General features: G+C 46.1%; 1 protein-coding gene across 3 annotated transcripts in view; it reads left to right on the top strand.

Moving 5' to 3' along the window:
- Positions 1-9,817: 9,817 nt before the first annotated feature.
- Positions 9,818-22,113, top strand: part of MXD4 (MAX dimerization protein 4) — a 36,278-nt gene continuing 23,982 nt past the window's right edge. The window contains exons 1-3 of one of the 3 annotated variants that reach the window (XM_079307015.1): positions 9,818-10,047; positions 10,582-10,750; positions 19,922-19,951. In XM_079307015.1, the coding sequence (XP_079163141.1) occupies positions 9,984-10,047; positions 10,582-10,750; positions 19,922-19,951 (263 nt within the window). In that variant the 5' untranslated portion in view covers positions 9,818-9,983. The remainder of the gene's footprint in view (positions 10,048-10,581; positions 10,751-19,921; positions 19,952-22,113) is intronic. The other 2 variants (XM_079307017.1, XM_079307016.1) reach the window with 2 other exon arrangements.

Genomic DNA, 22,113 nt, shown 5'->3' with positions numbered 1-22,113 from the left:
CTTTCTGAACACACAAAGAGAAACCCCAGGAGAGAATTAATTTACAAATCTGATTAAGCATAGTGCCTAAGTGGCAAAAAGCATCATACAATAAATAGTAGACTCCACAGGTAAGCAAAGCTTTAAAAAATAAAACAAACATACTCTATAAAGAGCCCAGATGTGTGCATTTTGAATACTTTAATATGTGTTTGATTAGATGTCAAAGGTACAGACAATGAAAACAGAGGTCACACTGAGGTAATAGTACTGACCTCTTTTTCCTTAAGCCATCATCCTGCCTGTTTAGTGCTAAACATGTATCTGCATCTGGGAAGCAAAGGCAAGGATGCAAACAGAAGAATGAGACCAAAGATAAGGATTTTCTACCTGATGTCAAAAAAGACTTATAGATACCTTTTGTGTGGTTGTGTCATCCTTTGCTCATGCACAGCTATAGAGTGGTTTGTGTCAGAACTTGTGCTTCAGAACTGACTATTTCACTTCTATTACTCAGCAATCAGAGGTTACCTCTCTTCAGGGACTTTCTGAGTTCACAGGAGTTAGGATGCTAATTCAAATACCTTGCAGCTGTAGATCAGGGGTCTCTGCAAACTCCAGACAGATGCTTATTAGAAGTTAAAATTTTAAGTCTCATCAATACACCTCTAAATATTACACCTACTTTTTAAAATAGAAGAATATACTACTAGTGATCTTCTCTCTCCCTGGGGTAACTACCAATATACTTAACACTTTTAAACAACCCTCAACATTTAATCCAAAAACAGAGAGGTGACAGAGTGACTGGGCATAAGTTACTTTCCCACATGAGGGAGTGAGTGGTGAAATGCCCTGTCCCAATACTGCTATGTCAATTGTCTGGTACAGGTCCTACCTTCCACCATCCTTAATGCATCTGAAAGGAAAAAAGTAAAAATCCATCCCTGTGTTACCCTAGTCCCAATGAACAGGAGGACTATTTGGTGGTGCAAGCCCTGAACTGGATGTGAGATATCCAAGTAACTACAGGTATCTCATTCCTCTAGTAATGAGATTTTTCTGTGTTTCTACTTCCCTCTCCATAGGGAAGGTTTATTCAGAACAACTTTCTCATACCTTTATCTGTTTTCTCTGTGTTGACTGTAAGGTCTTCTCATTAAGCAAAGCTCTCTCACTGTGTGTAGATCATCTAGAGTAGTCTCCTATAGATACCAAGAGACCAGCAACAATGAAGAACAGGTGAAGAGCTGCCAGTGTCCTGAGAATGTAGGAAAATGAGAATCCATTAAGTAATGCCCTGAAACTTCTTTTCTGCGGGCTGATAAAGCACATTCACTTACACAATGCAGGCACTGTCAGAGAGCAGGAAGTCATGTCCCTGGTGTTGGGACTCTGTGCTGCAACTGCAGGGAGTCCAACACCTTGGATGGGGCTCAGGCAGAGAATCTGTGTCACAGGAGAGGAGAGGAATGGAAACAGCATGAAACCATCAGCAACAAAGGAAGGCAAACAAAAACAGGACAGAAGGGATCAGAGACATAGAGCCAAGTACAAGGTAAAAAAACAGACCTGTGGAAAGCTGGAAGGAAAACAAATATACCAAGAAAGTTAAATTCTCCATCCTGCCCCTATTTTATTCCATCTCACTAGCACCTTGTTACTGAAATTTTCTTTCAATGCTAATATCAGCTCAAAGGATGGGACATTCTACATGGCATTGAAGGTTAAGTACCTGCCTGATGCTACATCACAGAATATCCTGAGTTGGGAGGGGACAGGACCATCAAAGTCCAACTCCTGAGCCTGCACAGGACACCCCAAGAATCACACCACGGACTTGAGAGAGTTGTCCAAATGCTTGTTGAACTCTGACAGAAAAGAGATCAGTGTCTGCCCTTCTTCTTCCCCTCATAAGGAATTTGCTACTTCAGTGAGGTCTCCCCTTGGTCTCCTTCAGGCTGAACAGACCAAGTACCCTCAGCCTCTCCTCACACAGTTTCCCCTCAAGGACCTTTACCCTCCCTGTTCCCACTGGCCATGCTGTGCCTGATGTCCCCAGGACATGGTTGGCCCTCCTGGCTGCCAGGGCACTGCTGGCTCATACAAATGTTTGCATTTTGCATATATCACATTTTGCAGACACAGTGCTGTATGGGGCCCATAAGGCTGAGTCATAACCACTACATGTTACAGCATCGTAGATTCTGGTCCACAAACACACAGTGCAGTTTAAGTGGCTTTTTTTTTTTTTTTTTTCAATGCAAGATTGCTTTCAGCAAATTGTGCCTTTTGTGGAGGCCATTTCCTTTCCCCTCCATGATGTCAAATAGGTTTTCTGCAATTGTTGAGCAAAGATCTCTTTGCTGAGATTCAGTGCTTCATGCAATGCCTCAAACCCAACACTCAGCTTGAAGGTTTAGCTGGGAATTATTACAGGGAAGCTGCACACAGTATCAGATGGCCAGACCTATGCAGCTTTCCACCTGTGATTCCTAAAGAAAATGATCACTAGATCAGTCCTATCCACAAAGATACAGTTGGAGTCTGACAACATTTAGATACTTATTAGCATGATTGATTATCCATTATCTAATTAATTGCAGATTTCACATTTTCACGATTCCTGCTTTGCCATGTGTCAGAAAGAGCAAATGGCCCATCACCACAAAGTGATGGCACTAAATTTATCTTTGTCCTGTACCTTGCATTTTTCCCCAGATTCTAACAGAACTCCAACCAGGCACTGGCAACAGTGGCCCAGTAAGTCTTTGGGTGCTCCATCCCCTGTCTGGGGCTGGAGCCAAGATGTAGATGCCAAAGGCTCCCCAGGTATCCCAGCCTCATGCTCACTGCCCTCACCAACAGAACATTTTGCTGATATCCAACCTCCTTGCTGCAATTTAAATGCATTACTTCTTCCTCTCCTGGATGCTGAAAGCAGATGATTTCCTGCCTGCAGTAGCTTTTTTTGTTGTTGTTGCATAAGGAAGGGAGCTTGTTACAGTCATTTTACCTGACTCTTCACTCAGTTTCTGTACTCATATCAATAAAAGAGTGGGAAATTGTCCTTGTTTTAGGTGGTATAAGAGACTGTAAGACAGTATGAAATCAAGCCCATATTTTTTTATTCTAAACCATACAGTATAGATACAGTTCCTACAGAGTGCTCATCTAACATTCAGTTTCATTTCTGCATAGGAGTAATTAGCTGGCAATGAGAAAAATAATTTGATTAGGCCCACAGCTGATTAAAGGCTAGTGCATAGCCTATTAAAATAAAGGAGAAGATACAAATTGATTTCAACATGTTTTGGGTCAACCCCAACCTTCCAAAGCAAATAGAGAGATAAGACAGCATCTGCTGAGTACTCACCCGCCAAGTCTTTGTGCTGATCTCTAATTTTAGGTCCTGCAGGCAAGTGTCCAGGTTATTTACCACCTGGGCTGTTTTGATCTTCTCTCAAATGTGTGCATTGATGGACGAGCTCTCTTACCTGCACCATGATTACACTGGCCCAACTATACCAGCAGCATGAGGCCCAGGATCAATATTGATTCCTCCATCATTCAGCTGAACAGCATTTTATTTACCTAATTATTAATATCTATTAAATGCCTGAACTGGAAAATCTTGACTAAGCAGTCCAAAATGTGTGAGTTGGGCATGATATAGAAATGCAGACCATTATCATTCCTGTACAATATGGGATGTGCTTGCAGTCTTCCCATCACATATTCACTTGGTTCCATCACAGCTGATACAAATGATAGAATCTTATGGCTGGTAGCAGATTTGCATCAGCCACATTAGGTATTATTTTTTTCCCTACTGGGAACAGAACTCAACAATTTGCATACATAATCGCTGCAGCCCTATTAATATGTTACAGATATCTGTCCTCTGATAAAACCTGTTCTCCCATATAGGTATGCACGCACTTGGTTCCTGAAGAATGGGTTTATGGAAAGACATTGCAGGTACAGCTCTAATTTCCTTCTCATTTCATTAGCTGATTTACCCAGATTAAAACTCAGTAGATTTTGCATGTCCAAGTACCCAGGTGAAAAATCTCGAGACTTAAATTTGTAAATGCAACCTTTTCTTTCTTGGTTCCTCCTTTGTAGTGAATATACTATAAATTAATGGCTGCTAACTACTTTGTTGATCTCCATAGGATGCATGAACTCATTCTTCCATATCTGGATGGATTTTCACACCAAAAACCAGTACAAATTCACTGTGGCTTCCTCCTGCCTCAGAATACACAACTGACAGGATGCAAGTACCTTGGGTAAGTGCTATTTTTTTAAAATTCAGAGGATAGATATAATTGAGACTGTGTTACCACTACCTGATTTTATTCATATGGCTCACAGTTTCCTCCCTCCTTTAGTGAACATTCAGTTTGCTAAAGGCAGGCTGGTTTCAGCTCTGTTTGGTAGCACAAATGCAGAACCCTGCTCTGTTTCTCTGTCTGTCCTGGACTGCAGCAGGGTGCAAAGCATCAAGGCAGCTTAGAAGATCATCACAGCAAGGTAGAATATTCTTTTACTTCTATATGATGTGCTTGTGTCAAAATTACCCAACCAGAAGGCCTGATTTTATCAGCTAAAGGAGAAATGTTTAATTTGCCAGCATGTTCAAGCAGTGACCTCAGGCAGATGCCCATGCTCCCCAAAAGCACTCTAACAAAGGGGTCTGAGCCATAATTTCTTCAAAGCCTCTTTGTACTGCCCTGGTCTATATATTTTGTGGAAGCTTAATGCAATACAAAGCCTTTTTCCTACACCAAGGGAATGTAATAAGGCCATGACATCTCTGAGATTCAGATCTGAAATAACATAACAAATCTTTACTCTGCAGTATATCATAATGCCATACAAGCCAGACTGGGCACTGGGCGCCCAGCCATACTTCTAACCTTTGCCATGCCTTTGCTGAGTGGTACTGACCAGTTGTTTTGCCCTGTCTCATTTCATTTTTGTTTTTTAAAATGAGAGCAGCCATACCACTGCCTTCTGTAAAGCATTTTCAGTGTGGCAGTGTCAGAGGGAATTTTTGGGATGACGCTATTTAAAAATGCCAGGCACGGTTTAGGCAGAGCAGGATGATGGAGTAAAGCAGTGTCTCTCAAGCTTTCCAATCTATGTTTCACTTCAATCAGGTAAGAATCATTTCATACTGCTCACAGGAGTGGCTGCAGGTCCTGGTGTCAGGATTCTCTGTCTCTCTGGTCGGGGAGCGCTGGTGGAGAGGGGCATGTGAGCTCCCTGCAGCCAAACTCTCAAGGACACTGAGATACAAATGTTGCCTTTCATAATAACACAAATTAACACATAAAGAGTGTTACAAGGGACTGGCACTCACTTTGAAGTACTTTTTCTTTTTAGATTTGGCTTTCAAGCATATGTGTACCATAGCATTACATAAAGTCATGCTAAATCCCAAGGAAAATCAGGAAAAATTCAATTTTTTTGGGAAAGCTGGTGATTCAAACACTGCAGCAAACAACTGGTCAAGGGCAGGCAGCAAGCTGGGTTAGTGAGCTTCACATAGAGAGCCCACCAAATGCATACAAGCCACTCAGGTCCACAGGAATCCACAGTATCCGTGCTATTTGTTGTTGTGATCCTTGGACCAAGCTCTTCTGCAAGCCAACGCCTGGGTGCAGCTCAAGGGGTATGACAGGTCCAGGGCCAGCCCAGAAAGCTCATGGGGTGAGATTGCACAGACATGACTCCTGCACAGGACACAGTCCCTCAACACTGCAGCAGCAGCTCATTAACCCCAACATCCCACATACCTTCATGTCATGTAACCTCAGCTTCAAGGTCTGAAAGCAGCTCTCTGATGGGCTGCCACCCATTTCAGGCACTTTGAACTTAAAGAAACCAGTGATGACTAAAAGTGATGACTAAAAGCCACATGTGCACCAGCAGCAGTCTAGATACAGGGCCAAGCAGATGAGTGACACCTGCCACTTGAGATTGGGGTGGAGAACTGCTTTACTTGGCAGAGAAAATAGAATCAGAGTGTCTCAAACTGGGCTTGGGCACCGACAAAATTGATACTTTTGAAACTTACTCCAAAAGTCCCACCTTCAGCTTTCAAGTGTTTTGGTTTCTGTACCTAGGAAACAGAGTTCATGATCTGAATCACAGGTAAGAGGAGGAATTAAATGGAATTTGAGACATTGAGTCAGGGAGATGAAATTTGTCAGTGCCAGTCCTGAGTGTAGATCTCCTCCTATGTGGGCAGATGAGTTAGTCTTTGTTAATTACTTAAACCTTGCAACACCCAAGGAAACAGAGGGGTGGAGTCCAAAGCACAGTGAAGGGATTATCTCTGGACACAGGGGATATAATGTAGTATGGAATTTTAAAAGATAAAAGAAAGAAACATACAGTTAGATACAATGAGCCGAATCTGAAAAGCAGGGTAGGCCTAAATATTTCAATAAGACCATACATGGGAAATAGTGAATGAAGCTTCTTGAATTATTGATCATCAGCTTCAGATCTCCACAGCTTGGGGCAGTCAACAGTTCTGATGTCACTGATCTTCCACGCCAAGTCATGCCGCAGGACGGATTTTGGAAAAGAAAGACATTGTTACATTAAAAATTGTAAATATTGCCATTCCAATCACCAAGTGCAGGCAGCAAAAAAACTGCAAAACAGGTCAGGTTTTAGGGTGTGGCTGCTGATGGCTCTCCCTTCTGCTTCTAAATATATACTTTTTCAAACTTCACCATGGAGTGGCAGCTACCCCTTATCACTGAAGGCCAGCTGTTTCTTTAGCACTCAGCTGTTCCTGCTGCTTGCTTGTAGAAATGGAAGAAAGTTATTTAGAGATGTAAATCTGCAAAGCCTTCGAGCACACATCTATCTTAGAGCCTGTCCTTCAGTTCTTAAAGTAATTTGGTTGATCTTCTTTCACACCCATTTTACACCTCTGCACCCACGCTGACACCACCAAAACTAGTCCTGGTTTCCTGGCACAAATAAAACCAGATCCAGAATGATTCCTTCTAGGTATTTTAAAAGCTTTTACAGCACCTCCTGAGAAGGACTCAGTTGAGTTCACCCCTAGGAGAAATAATCTTGATAAAATTTCTCAGCACTAACACGTTGTTGCTGTGCTGCTTCTTCATTGCAACTATTGGTAAATGTGTGTCAGTGGTTGTTAGGTTTGAGCCAGACCTGTCCTTCCCAAATGTGTGTGGATTTACCCTGGATTTCATCAGCAGAGCCTCTGTGAGTGTGTGGGGTTACTTACACACTTACAGTTCCAGCAGACTAGTGCAGTTTGTGGCTCCTAAGGCCACGAGCCACCAGGATCAGAGATCAGGTACCTTTTGTGATGGCACTGGCTCCTGTTTTCTCCCAGACATAGTCCAGCTAGCTTCAGTGGTTCCTCACTTACCAAAGCAGCCCTTCCATGCAGAGAAGTGGGGAGGCAGAAGGCTCTGGAAAGTGCCAATATCAGTGTGAAATTGTGCTCCATCTCCTACAACAACTATCTTCCAAATACTTCTGTCTACCTTTGAAAGCAGAGAGAGCAATGTTTTTACCTCTGGAGTGGTTTGGGGTGCTGAGTTTGGTACTGGGGAGTGCAGGGGAGGCTGAGGGTGGCTCCAGCTCAGCAGTGGGATCAGTCCACGCTCCAAGGAGTGTCTGGTGAGGGCAGTTCTCGGCAGGGTGCTCATCTCCAGCCGTGTACCTTCCTGAAGCACTGTCTTGTGCAGTGTTTGTTATACCCCTGTGTTTCCAGAGTTTTTTCCCAGGTAAAATTGTGTGCTTATGGTGTGATGGGGCAGAGTTTTCAGCATTCACAGCCTCAGTAAATCCATACCTGAATCCTGGCCTTTCACACAAACCTTTACATACTCAGCACGTTCATCTGCCTTCCTGGATTTATGACTGATTCCACAGCATGTGTACAAAACAATTTAAGGTCATTTAGACCTGTATACTAATACACAAATATAGGTGTTTTGAAGATCTGAGGTACTGCTGTGTGGATGCAGGACAGAACAATGATGCCTTATCTGTGCATCTTTGCATCTTCCTCACTAAGTGCCCTACCCATGTGGTCAGGCAAAGGGAACTTGCTTTCCTGTGTGGACAAAGCAGACCTGTGCATATATGGTTTCATGCTGTTTCGTAACAGAAGGCAATGTCAAATAGTGTCTAAACCTACTTCCAGTTAACAGCAAAACTGCTGTAAGGCTCAATGGGTTTACAGTAAAAATTGTACTGTCTCATCCACATGCAGCAGGATTTCAACAGTTCAACCAGCAAGTGGAAAATGTTACAGCACTTTTTTTTTTTGCCTCTGCAATCTATGCACCAAATTCCCTTCTGCCTTCACAGTCAGTAATTCATAGTCAGACACCCAAACAGATACAAAATTCTCTTAAACCATAATCACAATGCTGCTTTCTTCACTGCCTTGTATTTTCTCTTATCCCTGGACCAAATGGCAGTAAAATGTGATCTTTGTTTCAGCAATGTTCAAGAGCCACATTACACTTGTGCATCTGGGGCAACAAGATACAGACTAATACATGATCAGGTGTAATGTATATGTGGCTTTACCACAACGCTGTAAAAACAGTAAACCATAATCCTTGTTCTAATCTGAATTGCTAGCATCCTTTTAAAAGGAAACTCTGGCTGTCATATTTTGCAAAGGAATAAACACACAGGACAATACTCTGCATCCATCCTATATGCCGGATAGCTCTGACCTGAGCAGTTCAGTTAAAACCAATGGGACCCATTGTGTGCCCAAGTGCAATCCTGCAGGAGGACTGCTTACAGGCTTCCGCAATTTTGGCCTGAGGATGTACCAATGTGTGATCACAGCACAGTTTAAAATATGTCTATTTTAAAACTACACTTGCTCGTGTTAAAACCAAGCAGTTTTAGGCAGCAGCTGTGCAGCAGCTCTGTGAGATAAGGATGCAGAGTTAGCGGTGCAAATAGGATGGTGTGGACAGGAAAGGTGCAGCGCTCTTCCTGCTCAGCCGGCGCGCCGGGAGCCAGGCTATTCTGGTACACGGCTTCTGTGGACCCAGATGACGAACGGCAGCTGAACATGCTGGCAAGGGCTGCAAGGCTGGCAGCAACTCGGCCTGCATTTCTGAGAGCTTTCCGCTGTTTCTCTTTTTCAGCAGGTTAGGCCATTGTGCAGAGTTTAGCAATTCTCTTACATCCCTGTGCGCGTTTTTACAGCGCTGCCGTCTTCCTCTCTCGCCTGAGCACCGCAAGGGGTCACGGATGCACGTGCCAGGCACATTTGCACAGCCTCTCCGGCGCCCCGTTCGCATAGTCCTTTTCGCTCCCGTTTCCGTTCCCTTCCTGCCGCACTCTCCCTCCGGGGCTGCCCCGCTGCCTCACTGTCCCTTTTTCCCGTTCTCCCGCACGCTTCCCCCTTACCCACCCCGCGCGTCCCACCCGGCGCGTGTGAGGGGGCGGAGCCTCCGCCGGCCCCGCCCTCCGCCTACCTCTTCCTCACGGCAACGCCACGCCCCCTCCCGCCCATTGGCTGCCCGCACCCCGCTCCCCGCCTCCCGCCGCGCGGCACGCGCCTCCCGCCCCATTGGCCCCCTTCCCCATCCTCATTTGCATGACGCCCCGCGCACCAATGGGCGGCCGCTGCCTTCTTAACATGCAAGGAAGCGGCCAATGAGCGGGCGAGGGGGCCGGGCCACCACGTGCTGTTGCTAAGCTTCGGCTTCTAAATTGTTACTACACGGGCAGCCAATGGGCGCGGGCGGCGGGGATCTGTCAACATCCCCTGCCCCGATGGGGGGGGGCCTCTGGCCGTCCATTGGGCCGGCCGCCTGCTCACGTCCCGCCCCGCGCCCGTCCGCCGCTCACCATTGGCTGCGCGGGCTGCCCGTCCGCTGTGTGTCAAATGTAGGTGCCTTAAAACCGGGGGCTCGGGAGTCCCCGCGCGTGAACTCTGCGCGGGGGGCTCGGGACGGGCAGCCATGGAATTGAACTCCCTGTTAATCCTCCTGGAAGCGGCCGAGTACTTGGAGCGAAGAGACCGAGGTACAGGGCGCAGGCGGGCAGTCGGTCAGGCACCCGCAGGCGCTCCCAGCCGCTCTCGGCCTTTGTTGTGCGGCGGCCGGGCCGGGGCAGCGGCCGCGAGCCCGCACCTGCCCGGGGGGGACCCGGGCTGCGCCAGCGGCACCGCGCTGGGGGAGCATCGCTGCTCGGATCTTGGCTTTTTTAAATGTAGAACCCCCCAAGCGAGCCAGAAGGGGGTTGTTTGTGCCGCCCTGGATGGGGACGGTGCGTGTGGCAGCGCTCAGGATCCCTCTCGCCGCTCCGTGTGTGGCAGTCGGTGATTGTATGGCAGCTCCCCTCCCCCAGCGCAGCGTGACAAGGGTTTGCATGATCCGCCTCGTTTTTAATGTGCACTCCAATAATCCTCCTAATTTCCACACTTCGGTGTTGGTTTTTTTTTCCCCTTTGGTTTACCGAGTTACAGTTTTGTTGGTTTTTTTTTGTCTCGCTTCTTTAAGAGATGCCAGAATAAAATACAAACAAATCAACCGGAAAAAATTCTGTTCTTTACCCTAGCGTTCCTGCAAAGGAGGAAAAAATTGCATGGAAAAAATATATTGCCACTAATGCTGACTTTGTCCCTAGAAGCAGAACATGGCTATGCATCAGTGTTACCCTTCGATAGTGACTATTCCAGAAAGAAAACAAAGGCAGGCACCATGGCCAGAAAATCCCAGAATAACAGGTAATAGACGCACCGCTTTTTCAGAATGAATCGTCAGCTTTTCCAATGTGTCTATCTTATGTGCAGTGCATACATTTATGAAAAATAATAACTAATTCAGTGTCTCAGTTTTCCCCATCCCGGTAGTCGCCATTTTTCCCCTGGATGGGCTTGGCTCTGTTTTGATCTCTCATATAAACACTGCCACGCGTACACCATCTCCTTAGTACTCACTGCACTTCAGACCCATCCGCCCTCATCGCTCCTTCTGCTCCGCGCTCGCCGACAGCGGCTTTTGCTGCAGACCTTTACACCATAATCGCCACCCAGATTTCTCTTTGCATGGCACCTAATTTCCCCCCCGGCATTCATTTATAAACCGCAGGCAGCGAGCCGGCCGCCTCCCCTACGGCAGCCCGAGCAGATGCAGCCTCCGGTTGCGGCGCGCTGTGCTCCGGGGAGGGCAGCGTGTGCGGGGGGGACCCTCCGGCCTCTCCGGGAGCTACGGGCTCCAAGGTGCCGGACGAGCCCGACCTCCCCGCGGGCTGCGCTGCAGCGCCGGGCTGTGCTCGCAGCCCTTCCGCCCGGCGGCCGCACGCAGACGGGCCGGGGCGCGCCGCGCGGCTCGCTCGGTGTCTGTCCCGCTTGTCGCCGCTCCGCCGCTCGGGTTTGTTGTCGCCCCGCAGCCGCTACCTGCGCTGCGATGGCACGAGCCGAGCGCGGCTGTGCGCAGGCTCTGCAGCTTTGTTTGCTGCTCGGGCAGCGCTGTGTACGTGCGGGAGGCTGGCTGTGTGACGGGGACACTGCCGGCCCCTGCCCGGGGCTCTGCCTGCTCGGCTCCCCCGGGGCTGCTCCGGAGAGCACCGAGCACCGTGCCCCGCTGGGCCTGCTCCGTGCGGGGCAGCGATGCTCTCCGCAGCGCAGGCTCCGCTCTGCACGGTCATGCTGGATGGTGGTTCCTGTAGAATAGCCTAAAATGAACTTGCTCCGCACGTGACTTGTTTTCCGAAGGAGCAGTGAGTCTCGGCAGGCCCGCTGTCGCTGCTCCACGGGCATCCCGCTCCGATGGGGCTGGGGAGGTGCCCCGCAGACGGCCGGGAGCTGCTCGTGGGGCACCGGAGGTGCAAACCGAAATCAAAAGCTGACGAACTCCCTCCCCGAGCAAAACCACGGGCTGCTGAGCACCCTGGTGGTGCCCGCTGCGGCCGAGCAGTGTGCCTCAAAGATCATTGAGGGGGAGCAAACCGTGCCCCCATGCCCCTGCGCCAAGCAAGGCAACCATTTTGGGGGCTGCTAATTGCGGTATTCCTACTTTGTTTTAGTTTTAGTTGAATTCTTTGTCTCATCATGGAGCATGAGAAGATAGTTCATTTCAAAAGAGAAAGTCATCAGGAGTGGGAGGAGTGTCTTGTGTCCTGAGACACTTTGCTCCTTAAGATATTTAATTATTTTCGTATAAAGTATGCTCACTGCCTTTAAAAGAGTTCGAAACAGATTTCATAAGTTTTCCAGCTGTAAATTGCTCCTTGAATTGTACAGATTTCTTGTCTGTCTTTTGCATTCAAGAAATCTGTGTTACTTACAGAGCTATTATTCCATCGTTTCCGTTCTTAGGGCTCTTGTCATCCACTGCAAAATAGTTATTTGTCTGAATTGTAAGCTGCTTTCAGGAGTTTTTAGGAGAGGATTTGTAATCTATCAAATACAGCAGAATTAAAAGATTTCTGGTTACAGATTTGCTAGTGTTATTAAAGCTGAGGCACACACATCCATTTGCAGTTACCTTCCTGCTTTTTTTGTTGCCTGCAGATTTGTAGTTGTTTACCTGTTTAGTGTTTTGCTCTGGTTGTCCCTCCGTAGCAGTGGCAACCTTCCAAAATACCATCCTGCAATGTGTACATTTACTCACACTTTCTTTTCTTCTAGCTGCAGTGATGAGGTGAGGGATGGATCATCTGTGTGACAGGACAGTGCTTGTCAGGGAATGGTTTCCAGTGTGGACCCTGTGGACAGTGGCTGGTTTGGTTCTGCACGGGTGCCAGGCTCGCTGGTCGCTGTGGGAGCAGAGGCACGTTGCTTTCATGCAGCTCCCTGTTCCTTCAGGGACAGGGGGGCAGCAGCAGGGCCCTGGGGGTACCTCTGCATTGTCCTTTGTACCCATGGCCAGCAATCGCTGCTCGTGTTTGCCTGCACACTTAGATTTGCAGGGGAGAAATTACCCCCGAATTTAAATAAGAAGTGCAGAATAAATTATGTACACCAGCATCACTGTTTTATTATTATTTGGGGCTTAGAGGCTATAGGGGCCGAGCCCAGACTAGAGCGAATTTTTGGAAACATAGTTTATTCTTCCTAAGCAACTCAAAGATTAAGAGAGGGAGATGACTGGCCAACATTCAGGGGATCTGGAGTGGTCGTGGGTGATGTGAACCACCGAGCAGTGTTTGTCCCCATTGTTCCACTTTAACCATTTTCCAGACTCATTGGGTTTGGATCATTAGATGCAGGGAGGCATCTGATTGCATAGAGGGGATTGCATACATGTCTGAAATTCATGCCTTATTATTTCATTGTTCTTCTGGATTAAAAATACATACTTAAGGTTGGAGGAGTAGCAAAGGAGCAGCTAACTGCACATTTCAAATCTGCAGGGGCATTGTTGTTTTCATTATCTATTTTTGTATCCTGCTGCTTGCAGCATCTGATCAGATTAAAAAGTGAGAGATGTATATGTGCACATATGGTTTATTTTTTCATGCCTTATGAGATATACATATATAAAAGCTTGAAAAACATCTCCTTATTCCTGGAAAATCAGAAGAGAGGGGAGGAGGAGAAAAACTGTCAGATGTGAGGAAGCCTGGTGTGCTGTACTCTTTCTTCTTTGTTCTGTGTTTTCCCCCCCGTGTGCTTGCCTGTGGGGGGAAGAGCGTACCCCGTGTAGCACAGGTGTGCTGGGCAGCAGGCAGGGATGGATTCAGCTGCCCTGGGCTGCAGCAAGGGCACTGATGGAGCCCTCCTTGCTCTGCCGAGGTGATGTTCGTGTATGAAGCTGTAGGATCAGAGCTCCATCCCTTGTGGGTGGCTGGAGAGGCCCAGACCTGCAGGAGCAGGGGCAGGAGGCTGCTGACCCTTCGGACAGGATGCTCGGGGCTGGGCTAAAAGGCTGCTGGACTCTTGTCTGCAGTTGAGTGAGAAGTAATTTTGGCAGGTTTCGATTTGTGCAGGGGAAAATACCAGCAAAATTGCATTTAATTAACCAAAATCTATAGGCTTTCTATCCACTGTAGGGATTTAACAGTTTTGCTTTGTCCACTGTTAGCTTTGAATCAAAATTGAAAGTGGTTGTTAGCAGTTTGTTGGTAAACAATATTCTCGGTAGCAATCAGACACAGTTTTTAGCCATTTCTGTTTCACTTGCGCATTAAAATGTCTTGATCTTGCATGTTTTCTTCTCAGTTTCCTGTGATGTGCCCTTTCCCATGTCACACAAACCAAACTGCTTTGTTTTCTTTCTGGTTTGCTGTTCGTACCATGTCCTCAGCTGAGATTCAGACTTGTTTCCCCCCTGTAATTTTCACCAAAATCCTCTGGCAAATGAAACTGGATTCTTGTTTTGTGAAGAGGACAGGAGATTAGAAAAAGCCACAATATTATCTTTTGCAGGGAGGTAAACCTAGGTCACATCTTGTTACAATAATACTTATCAGGTACTTGACTATGGTATAATAAATGTCTCCGCAGAGCAGTGGCTGTATGTAGTTCCTAAATCAGTGCCATGCAGTCTAATAATTCTTGTTAAGGTGTACTTAGAATTTAAAAAAGGCATGAAAAAACAGCTGGATTTATTGCTGTTGTACCTTGGAAATGTTAATAACAAATATTCAAAAGTCAAGCTTGGTTCTTGCTCCAAAGAAACAGAAAGGTGACATGTATGTGATGTGCCGAGGAGGAATGCGACACAAATCTGAAATTTGGTGACGTTTGCTCACAAGGCAAAGCACTCTGACAGAGGAACATGCAATCCTGCAGATGTCTGGGCTTTCTTCTGCCCTGGCTGCAGTGACACTCACCAGGTGTTGGGTACCTTGAGCTGTGTGTGGGTTTGAGGTGTGTGCCTGCCCATGCACCAGGGAGCTCAGGCAGCTGCTTCCCCATGAAAGGGTCAGAAATAAGGTAAAATGAAAACCAAAATCTTAGTGTTAGATGCCTGTCTACTGAGGTCACAGTTAAATTTACTTTTAGAGAAAGGAATTGAATGTCGGTGGTGCAGTGTGTTTGGCCTGTTAATTTAGGAGTTGGTTTATTGAGAGAGAGGGAGCAAAATAAATGCCGGTTTATAAATATATCTTCTGTGTCTATTAATTAATTAATATTTTTGCTCATATGTTACATAAATAGACATGTACTTCGTGCTGTGTTCTGGCAAAGGGTTATATGCAGAAAAAGATGAAAGCAGCATTTGGATTTTCAAATAAAAACAGAGCCTAATGTCCAAATTCCTCTGTTGATGTTGGCTCATGGCGAGGGTGAACCTGTGGCCCGCAGAGGAGCCCCTTGCTCTCTGCAGATGTTTTTCTGTGCCCACACTAAGCAGCTTAGGGATCGGGGCCTGATTTTTTTTTTTTTATTTTCCTTTTTTTTTTCTTTTTTCTTTTTCTTTTTTTTTTTTTGTGAGAGGCCAAGAATAAAACACTGCAAAGCAGACTGTGCAGACACAGGTCCTCAGAATTTTCACCTGGATTTCTGAATTCGATAGATCTTTCTCTGCCTTCCTAAAGCTAGGACAGCAATTGATACCACCACATTTGGTTTCAAAATAATGCATTTTGGTCTCAATATAATAGATTTCACCAACAGACCTGTCCCCCCTGAGGAACTGCAGTAGGTCTGTGATGTTTGGGAGCTGCACTGCTTGTGCAATTGAGGAAAACAAATTGCCACCGTGTTAGAAGCACGTTCAGACCTGGCCACTGCAAACGTGTGGCAGCACCAACTTGAATGTGATCCCAGAGCCAGAACTCTGCATCAAGACTGTGCCAGTATGCCTGGTTCCCAGATCCCAGCTGAATCTGCAGAACTGGTTAAATTTTGCTATGAGGGGAATGCAAAATTAATTTTTAGTGGATTAATTCTGTACAGGCTGTTTCTTTGACAGGCTGTAAGCAATGTGTCTAGTTTGAAACAATTGGGGAAAAAACCAACAACCCAGAAGCAGTGAATAATAGGGAGAATGTGTGCTTATGTTCAGATTTATCTGTGCTTTGTGGGATGAACTAGTGTTCTCAGGTGCATTCTACAGCAGGTTAGATGTGTGGACAGGGAATTTCCTGGAAGTGAATCTGAATCCTTTCAATAAAAAGCTGCTCAGCAGTCTCATGCACACAGACTGCAGGTGTAAGCTTTGTGCTTTTGCACACCTGCACTTCTGGGAGTGGGAACTGGATGCAGACACTTAAGGTGTAGCACCTTGTAAAGCTTCTTGTTCTGTTTGTTCTTACTCTTTTGGCGTGGACAAAAGGTGAAGTGCTGGCAGTGTAATTCACATGGCTGCACGACCTGAGGTGGAGTTGTATCCTGCACTTGGGTTGTATAACACCCTGGCAGTCCTGCCTGCACCAGAAAGCCCTGGCTCTGGTAAGGTGCTGCCACTGTTTCAAGCACTTGGTTAACTACCCTGCCTTGCTCCCTGTAGTGCTTTAAAGTGTGTTGGCAATTGGAATCTTATTGGTGAGTCACAGTCTAGACCTGCTCCCATTAACACAGGGCAATAAATGTCAGCAGCATTGCCACACATCTCTGCTTTTGTCAGGAGCTGCAGGCTTCCTGCTGAGCAGATGCCCCGTCTGGAGGGGTAGATGGATGGAGCAGGGAGGGTGTCTGCATACTGAAACAGGCTGTGCATCACACACAGTGAAATCTCAGTCTGCCTGTGAGTAGATCCTGCTGGCTCACCCATGAACTGGCAGCAGTGGACATGGAGGGGCCCTTGTCTTTTCTGTGTTAATCTTGCCATCTCAGTTTGCACCTGTCCAAATTCTTACATGCATCTGCTGAATGTTGAATCAACCAAAAGCTGGAATCCAATACCTAGAATTCTTGTATGGGGAAAGGAAGGTGCTTGATGGGGATGGCTCTGGAGGTGTCCTGTGAGAAGTAGCACAGCATCTTGCAGACCAATGACTGCATTTGCTTGGCTCCTCCTTGTTCTTTCAATTCTTCTTTTGACAATTTCTTCACAAATAAAATTTATAGTCAGTGAACTGCTTGGCATTTGCTAAAGGGATATTAGAGCTGTCTCAGATCAACAGTGTAGTCTGAGCACCCGTGTTCCTTATCCTTTCCTTCTGAATCTATGATTTTGCAGATTTTTTTGTTGTCAGCTTTTCCCCTTTATTTTTATCTCAACCTTCTTGCCTCTTTTTTCCCCTCGCTACTACCCCCAACTTCCCCAGGCTTTTTGTGGAGATATGAACTTAGTGGAGTGAACCTAAGTTAAACACCAGAAATCTTGCTTCTCTTGAATCCATTTTTGAAAGGCTCCACAGACCATTTGCCTGCAAAACACAGTCATATATCTGTCTCTCTCGTGTAAATACATATATGCATATATCTTATTAGTTGTGACCTACATCTTATCTTTACTAAAGTAATAAAAGACTCCATTTTGAAACAGGGTGCTGGGTTGTGTGGAGACCAGTTCTTATATTTTTTTCCCCTCACTTTAGGTTTCATAAATAGCAGGAGATGGATATTCTTGTAATATAGTGTGCTGTAGACAGTGAAGGAAATAAAAACCATTATTTCAAGAGAGGTTAATCTCTTCTGAAAACAAACCCAACCAAACCTCTGTCATGCTTTGTAATAGGGTATTTAACTTGCTCTGTAGATGGAGCAGTTCTCAGGTAAATGTCAGGATTCTTGGTTTTGGTTTCTGCCTAGGGCCTGATAGGTGAGGCATTAATCAGCCCCTGACACCTCCTGAAATGTGGCTGGTGCCCACGTTTGCACCCTGCGGGCGTTGCCGAGGCTTTTGTGTCCCCAAGAGCTCTGCCAAGGGACACATGGTCACTGCCACTCGCTCTGGCAGCTGGCACACCCCCGGCTGTGCTGCTCCAGAGCTGCTCTGCCAGGACATACCTCAGCAAGCACCAGGGTCACTTCACAGGTGCCCCGTAGGTGTGCTGTATGCAGGACTGCCATCCTCCCTCAGCCCAGCTCATCACTCTGAACAGGCTGAATTCCTTGGCCAGTGGTTCCTGAATTCCTTGGCCAGTGGTTCCTGAATTCCTTGGCCAGTGGTTCCTGTGCTGTCCTGTGTGTGCTCGCTGGAGCTGCTGGGAGCTGGCAGCTCAGAATGGGCCAGTTGCAGTGATCATGTTCACCTTTGTGTCTAATTGCCAGAAATGTCAAGGAGTTCATGTCATAGGAATGAATCCAGGCCAGCCTGTGATTTCCTCTCTGGTTCCAAAGTTCCCTACAAACAGTGCCTTTGACAGGCCTGCTGAGGCTGTTCAGGGACAATGGTTCCCTCCTGAACTTCTGTTTTCCATGTGTTTTCATAAACACTGGTAGATTTAGTATAGCCTCTGTCAATTTTAGTGGACATTAGTGTGGAGAAGTGATCGTGGAGAAAGTCTGATCTCTGTGTGGAGAGTAAGAGTAGAAGATAAAAACAATATCCTCTTAAAACAGCCAAATGACTGAGCACAGAAAATGTGTGTAACACTTGTAGTGTTGCTGCTTTGGTCAGGAGCACTTAAATGCCATTGTATTTGATCATGGTTCACTTTATTGTGATCACTCACAAGTGTGAAAAAAACCCCATAAAGAATGCATAGGCTGTTGAGAAAAAGATGCCAGGTAATGTTTGACATAATTGATGTCGTGATACCAGTGAGGGTGGATTAGCATCGGTGCTGAGCCTTGTGCACATTTCAGTTTTACCTGCAGAGAGGGGCAGTACACTTAGTTCCTTGCAGGATCAGGGGCTGCACTGGCCTGAGATCCATTGCTCGTGGGTTTGTTCACTGGATGTTTCTTGTGTGAGCTTTGCTTTCTTTTTCCCCTCTCCATGGGGAGTGATGCTCTGCCGTCAGTCACACCAGGGCCAGCATCCAGCAGCTCGGGTGTGTGCAGGGGCAGGCAGGGCAGCAGCATTTGTGCAGGAGGGCTCCCTGATGGCCCTGGGATGTCTCTGCTCCTGGAGGGACCGTGCCCTTGCCCTCCACAAAGGCACCTGGCTCTGCACCCCGTGCCCAGCTGCAGGCTGGGGTTGCAGCAGGCTCCAGCAGAGCTGCTCCGACATCATCTGCCAGCCCTAAAAGCTGCCACCGCCCCTGCATCTTTTGATCCTTACGTGCTGGGCATGTTTTCAGTGGGACAAAAATGAAAGTATGGAAAATTGCTGGTTCTGAAACGGCGACAGTAACTTCATTTTAGGAATGTTTTTAATCTGAGCTGTGTAAATAAATAAAATGAATATTTTTAGCTGAATCAGTTTAAAAAAAAAAAAATCTTCCAAGAATTTAGGGCTGCCTTCTAATGGCAAAAAACCCGAGGCATTAGTTGGAGAAGGGAAAAAAAAAATCTTTAATCCAAGCAGATTGGAAGAGGATAACATACTGCTGTGGTCAGAACAGGGACTACGATTTTTTGGGGTTTGATTTTCTGTTTGTAGACTGAGAAGAAGTAAGAGGATTCCTCTTTTGTTGCCATTAAGATGTCAACAACAACAAAAGCAGTGATTAGCTGCTGATTTTTCTTCTGCTTCTCTGTGGGCTTGGAAGCTGGCTTTTTGGGTGCTTTTTGCTCTTACCTGTTACCATTTAGTTCTTCGAACACTTTCTTGCCCCCTCATAATTTTTTCTTTACAGATAAAATTCTCGTGGGCTGTTTTTATTACTAACCTGCTCAGTTTTTTATGTTCATTTCTGTCTCTGAATGTATTGAACACTAATAAATGCAAATATATTATAATTCCCCCCAAACCTACAGTTTACTCATGGAAATTAAGCTGATACCCTCAAGAATCTAAAAATGAACCATTTTAATAGAAAAGCTGTTTCATAATCCATGTTAAATACGTATTTTAGAGAGCTCTTTAGCAACTTATGCAGGTATTAGCTTTTACATATTATAAATCTCAGTTTATTTATCCTTTCTCTAATATTTCTTTTCTCTTTTTAATAGGTCATCACACAATGAATTAGAAAAACATAGGTAAGTCTTGAAAAAAACTTAATTAAAAGATGTATGGCTGACATTTGAATTACTGTGTTTATTGAAGAACATTTTGTTGAAATAGTTTTGATTCTGCACTGAATAATTTATTAAGTTGGTTTTATTTTTTTATCAACTAAAATCTAATAGTTACAGTATTATTTGGCTTTTTTTCTCCCTGTTTTTTAGTAGGCTGTTTTTGAAACATCTCTAATAGTTGGCTTTGATTAATGCTGTAACTGGTTAACCGAATTGTTACTAACAAAGAATCTGATTGCAGCAACTGTTTGCTAGAGGTGTTAAATGCTGTAAGTACGAAGTATTTTTGTGACTGAGGTGAATGATTTTTGGGAACAGTGTGTCACACAGGGTTATTCTATGTTTCTTTTAAAGTATGCCTAAAGTGCAGTTAATTTTCATTTTGCATGTAAGTACCTACAGATGGTTTTTCCCCTCTGGTTCCGTGCCGGTGCGAGTCCGCAGAGCTGTGTGTGAGCTGGAACCTCCAGAGCAGCTCCTGGGAACTCCTGGGCCAGGAACCAGTGCTGTGCAAAGCTGTGCTTAGCTTAGACCAGGACAGACCTTAGACCCTGCAGCCCTGCATGGGGCAGAGCCCTTGCTTACCATTCTGGAGGCAGTTCAGCGTGTGCTGTACCGTGTCAGAGGCTGTTGTATTCAGCCTGTGCTGTACCGTGTCAGGCTGTGTTCAGTGTGTGCTGTACCGTGTCAGGCTGTGTGTGTTCAGTGTGTGCTGTATTGTGTCAGGCTGTGTGTGTTCAGTGTGTGCTGTACCGTGTCAGCCTGTGTGTGTTCAGTGTGTGCTGTACCGTGTCAGCCTGTGTGTTCAGTGTGTGCTGTACCGTGTCAGCCTGTGTGTGTTCAGTGTGTGCTGTACCATGTCAGGCTGTGTTCAGCCTGTGCTATACCGTGTCAGACTGTGTTCAGTGTGTGCTGTACCGTGTCAGCCTGTGTGTGTTCAGTGTGTGCTGTACCATGTCAGGCTGTGTTCAGCCTGTGCTATACCGTGTCAGACTGTGTTCAGTGTGTGCTGTACCGTGTCAGCCTGTGTGTTCAGCCTGTGCTATACCGTGTCAGACTGTGTTCAGTGTGTGCTATACCGTGTCAGACTGTGTTCAGTGTGTGCTGTACCGTGTCAGGCTGTGTTCAGCGTGTGCTGTGCCGTGTCAGGCTGTGTGTGTTCAGTGTGTGCTGTACCATGTCAGGCTGTGTGTGTTCAGTGTGTGCTGTACCATGTCAGGCTGTGTTCAGCCTGTGCTATACCGTGTCAGACTGTGTTCAGTGTGTGCTGTACCGTGTCAGCCTGTGTGTTCAGCCTGTGCTGTACCGTGTCAGCCTGTGTGTTCAGTGTGTGCTGTACCATGTCAGGCTGTGTGTTCAGTGTGTGCTGTACCATGTCAGAGGCTGTTTGCAGTCCCTGGGCTCCAGGAGGGCTCTGAGAGCGCTGCTCTGTGATAGCACAGAGGGACATCAGCCCTGTCTGGGCTCTCCTTTGGCTTCCCCTCTGTGCCACTCTCGCTGCCTTTCACTCGCCAAACACACTTTCGGCTGAGTTTTTGTTCTTGTGTTTGTGTACCTTGTGGTCTTTTGGGTTTCATGCATCCAGAGAAAGTGAGGGGAGTGTGTGTGGATATGATTTAAACCTATTTGCATGCTTCTAAATATGTGAAATGTGGTTGATGGCACAACAAGATTGAACTCAGGGTTTTTTTGTGCGTTGTTCTGTGGCTGCAGTTATGCAGCAGCTAGACCATCACTTCCCTTGCATGCTTACATGCTTTCCTGTAGTTTAATTGTAATATGAGTAAACTATAGCTCTGCCTAATAGCCACGTGGTCATCCTAGAGATGAGAGGAACTGGAGAATGCTCAAGCTAACAAACACAGGCCTGGGCTGTAGAATGCCATGCTCTGGCTAAGGCAGTGGCATCGAGCAGCAGAAGTTCTGCTGACAGTCTTCAGGAAAATAACTGCATGTAAAATTCTGTCCTTTGGTCACACTTCTTTGAAAGAAGGAAAAAAGTTCAACTCCAATGATGATTATTTCTTATGCTGTTCCATTTCTTCCTCCCCTCCTGCTTCATCATTACAAATTTACTTTCATCTGCATATTCCTGTTCTTTTTCCTTCAGTTATTTTCCTCTT

The sequence above is a fragment of the Erithacus rubecula genome, assembly GCF_903797595.1.
Source record: "Erithacus rubecula genome assembly, chromosome: 5".
Taxonomy (NCBI): Eukaryota; Metazoa; Chordata; class Aves; order Passeriformes; family Muscicapidae; genus Erithacus; species Erithacus rubecula.
The sequence above is the reverse complement of the archived record's forward strand: the minus strand, read 5'-3'. Positions and strand labels throughout refer to the sequence as shown.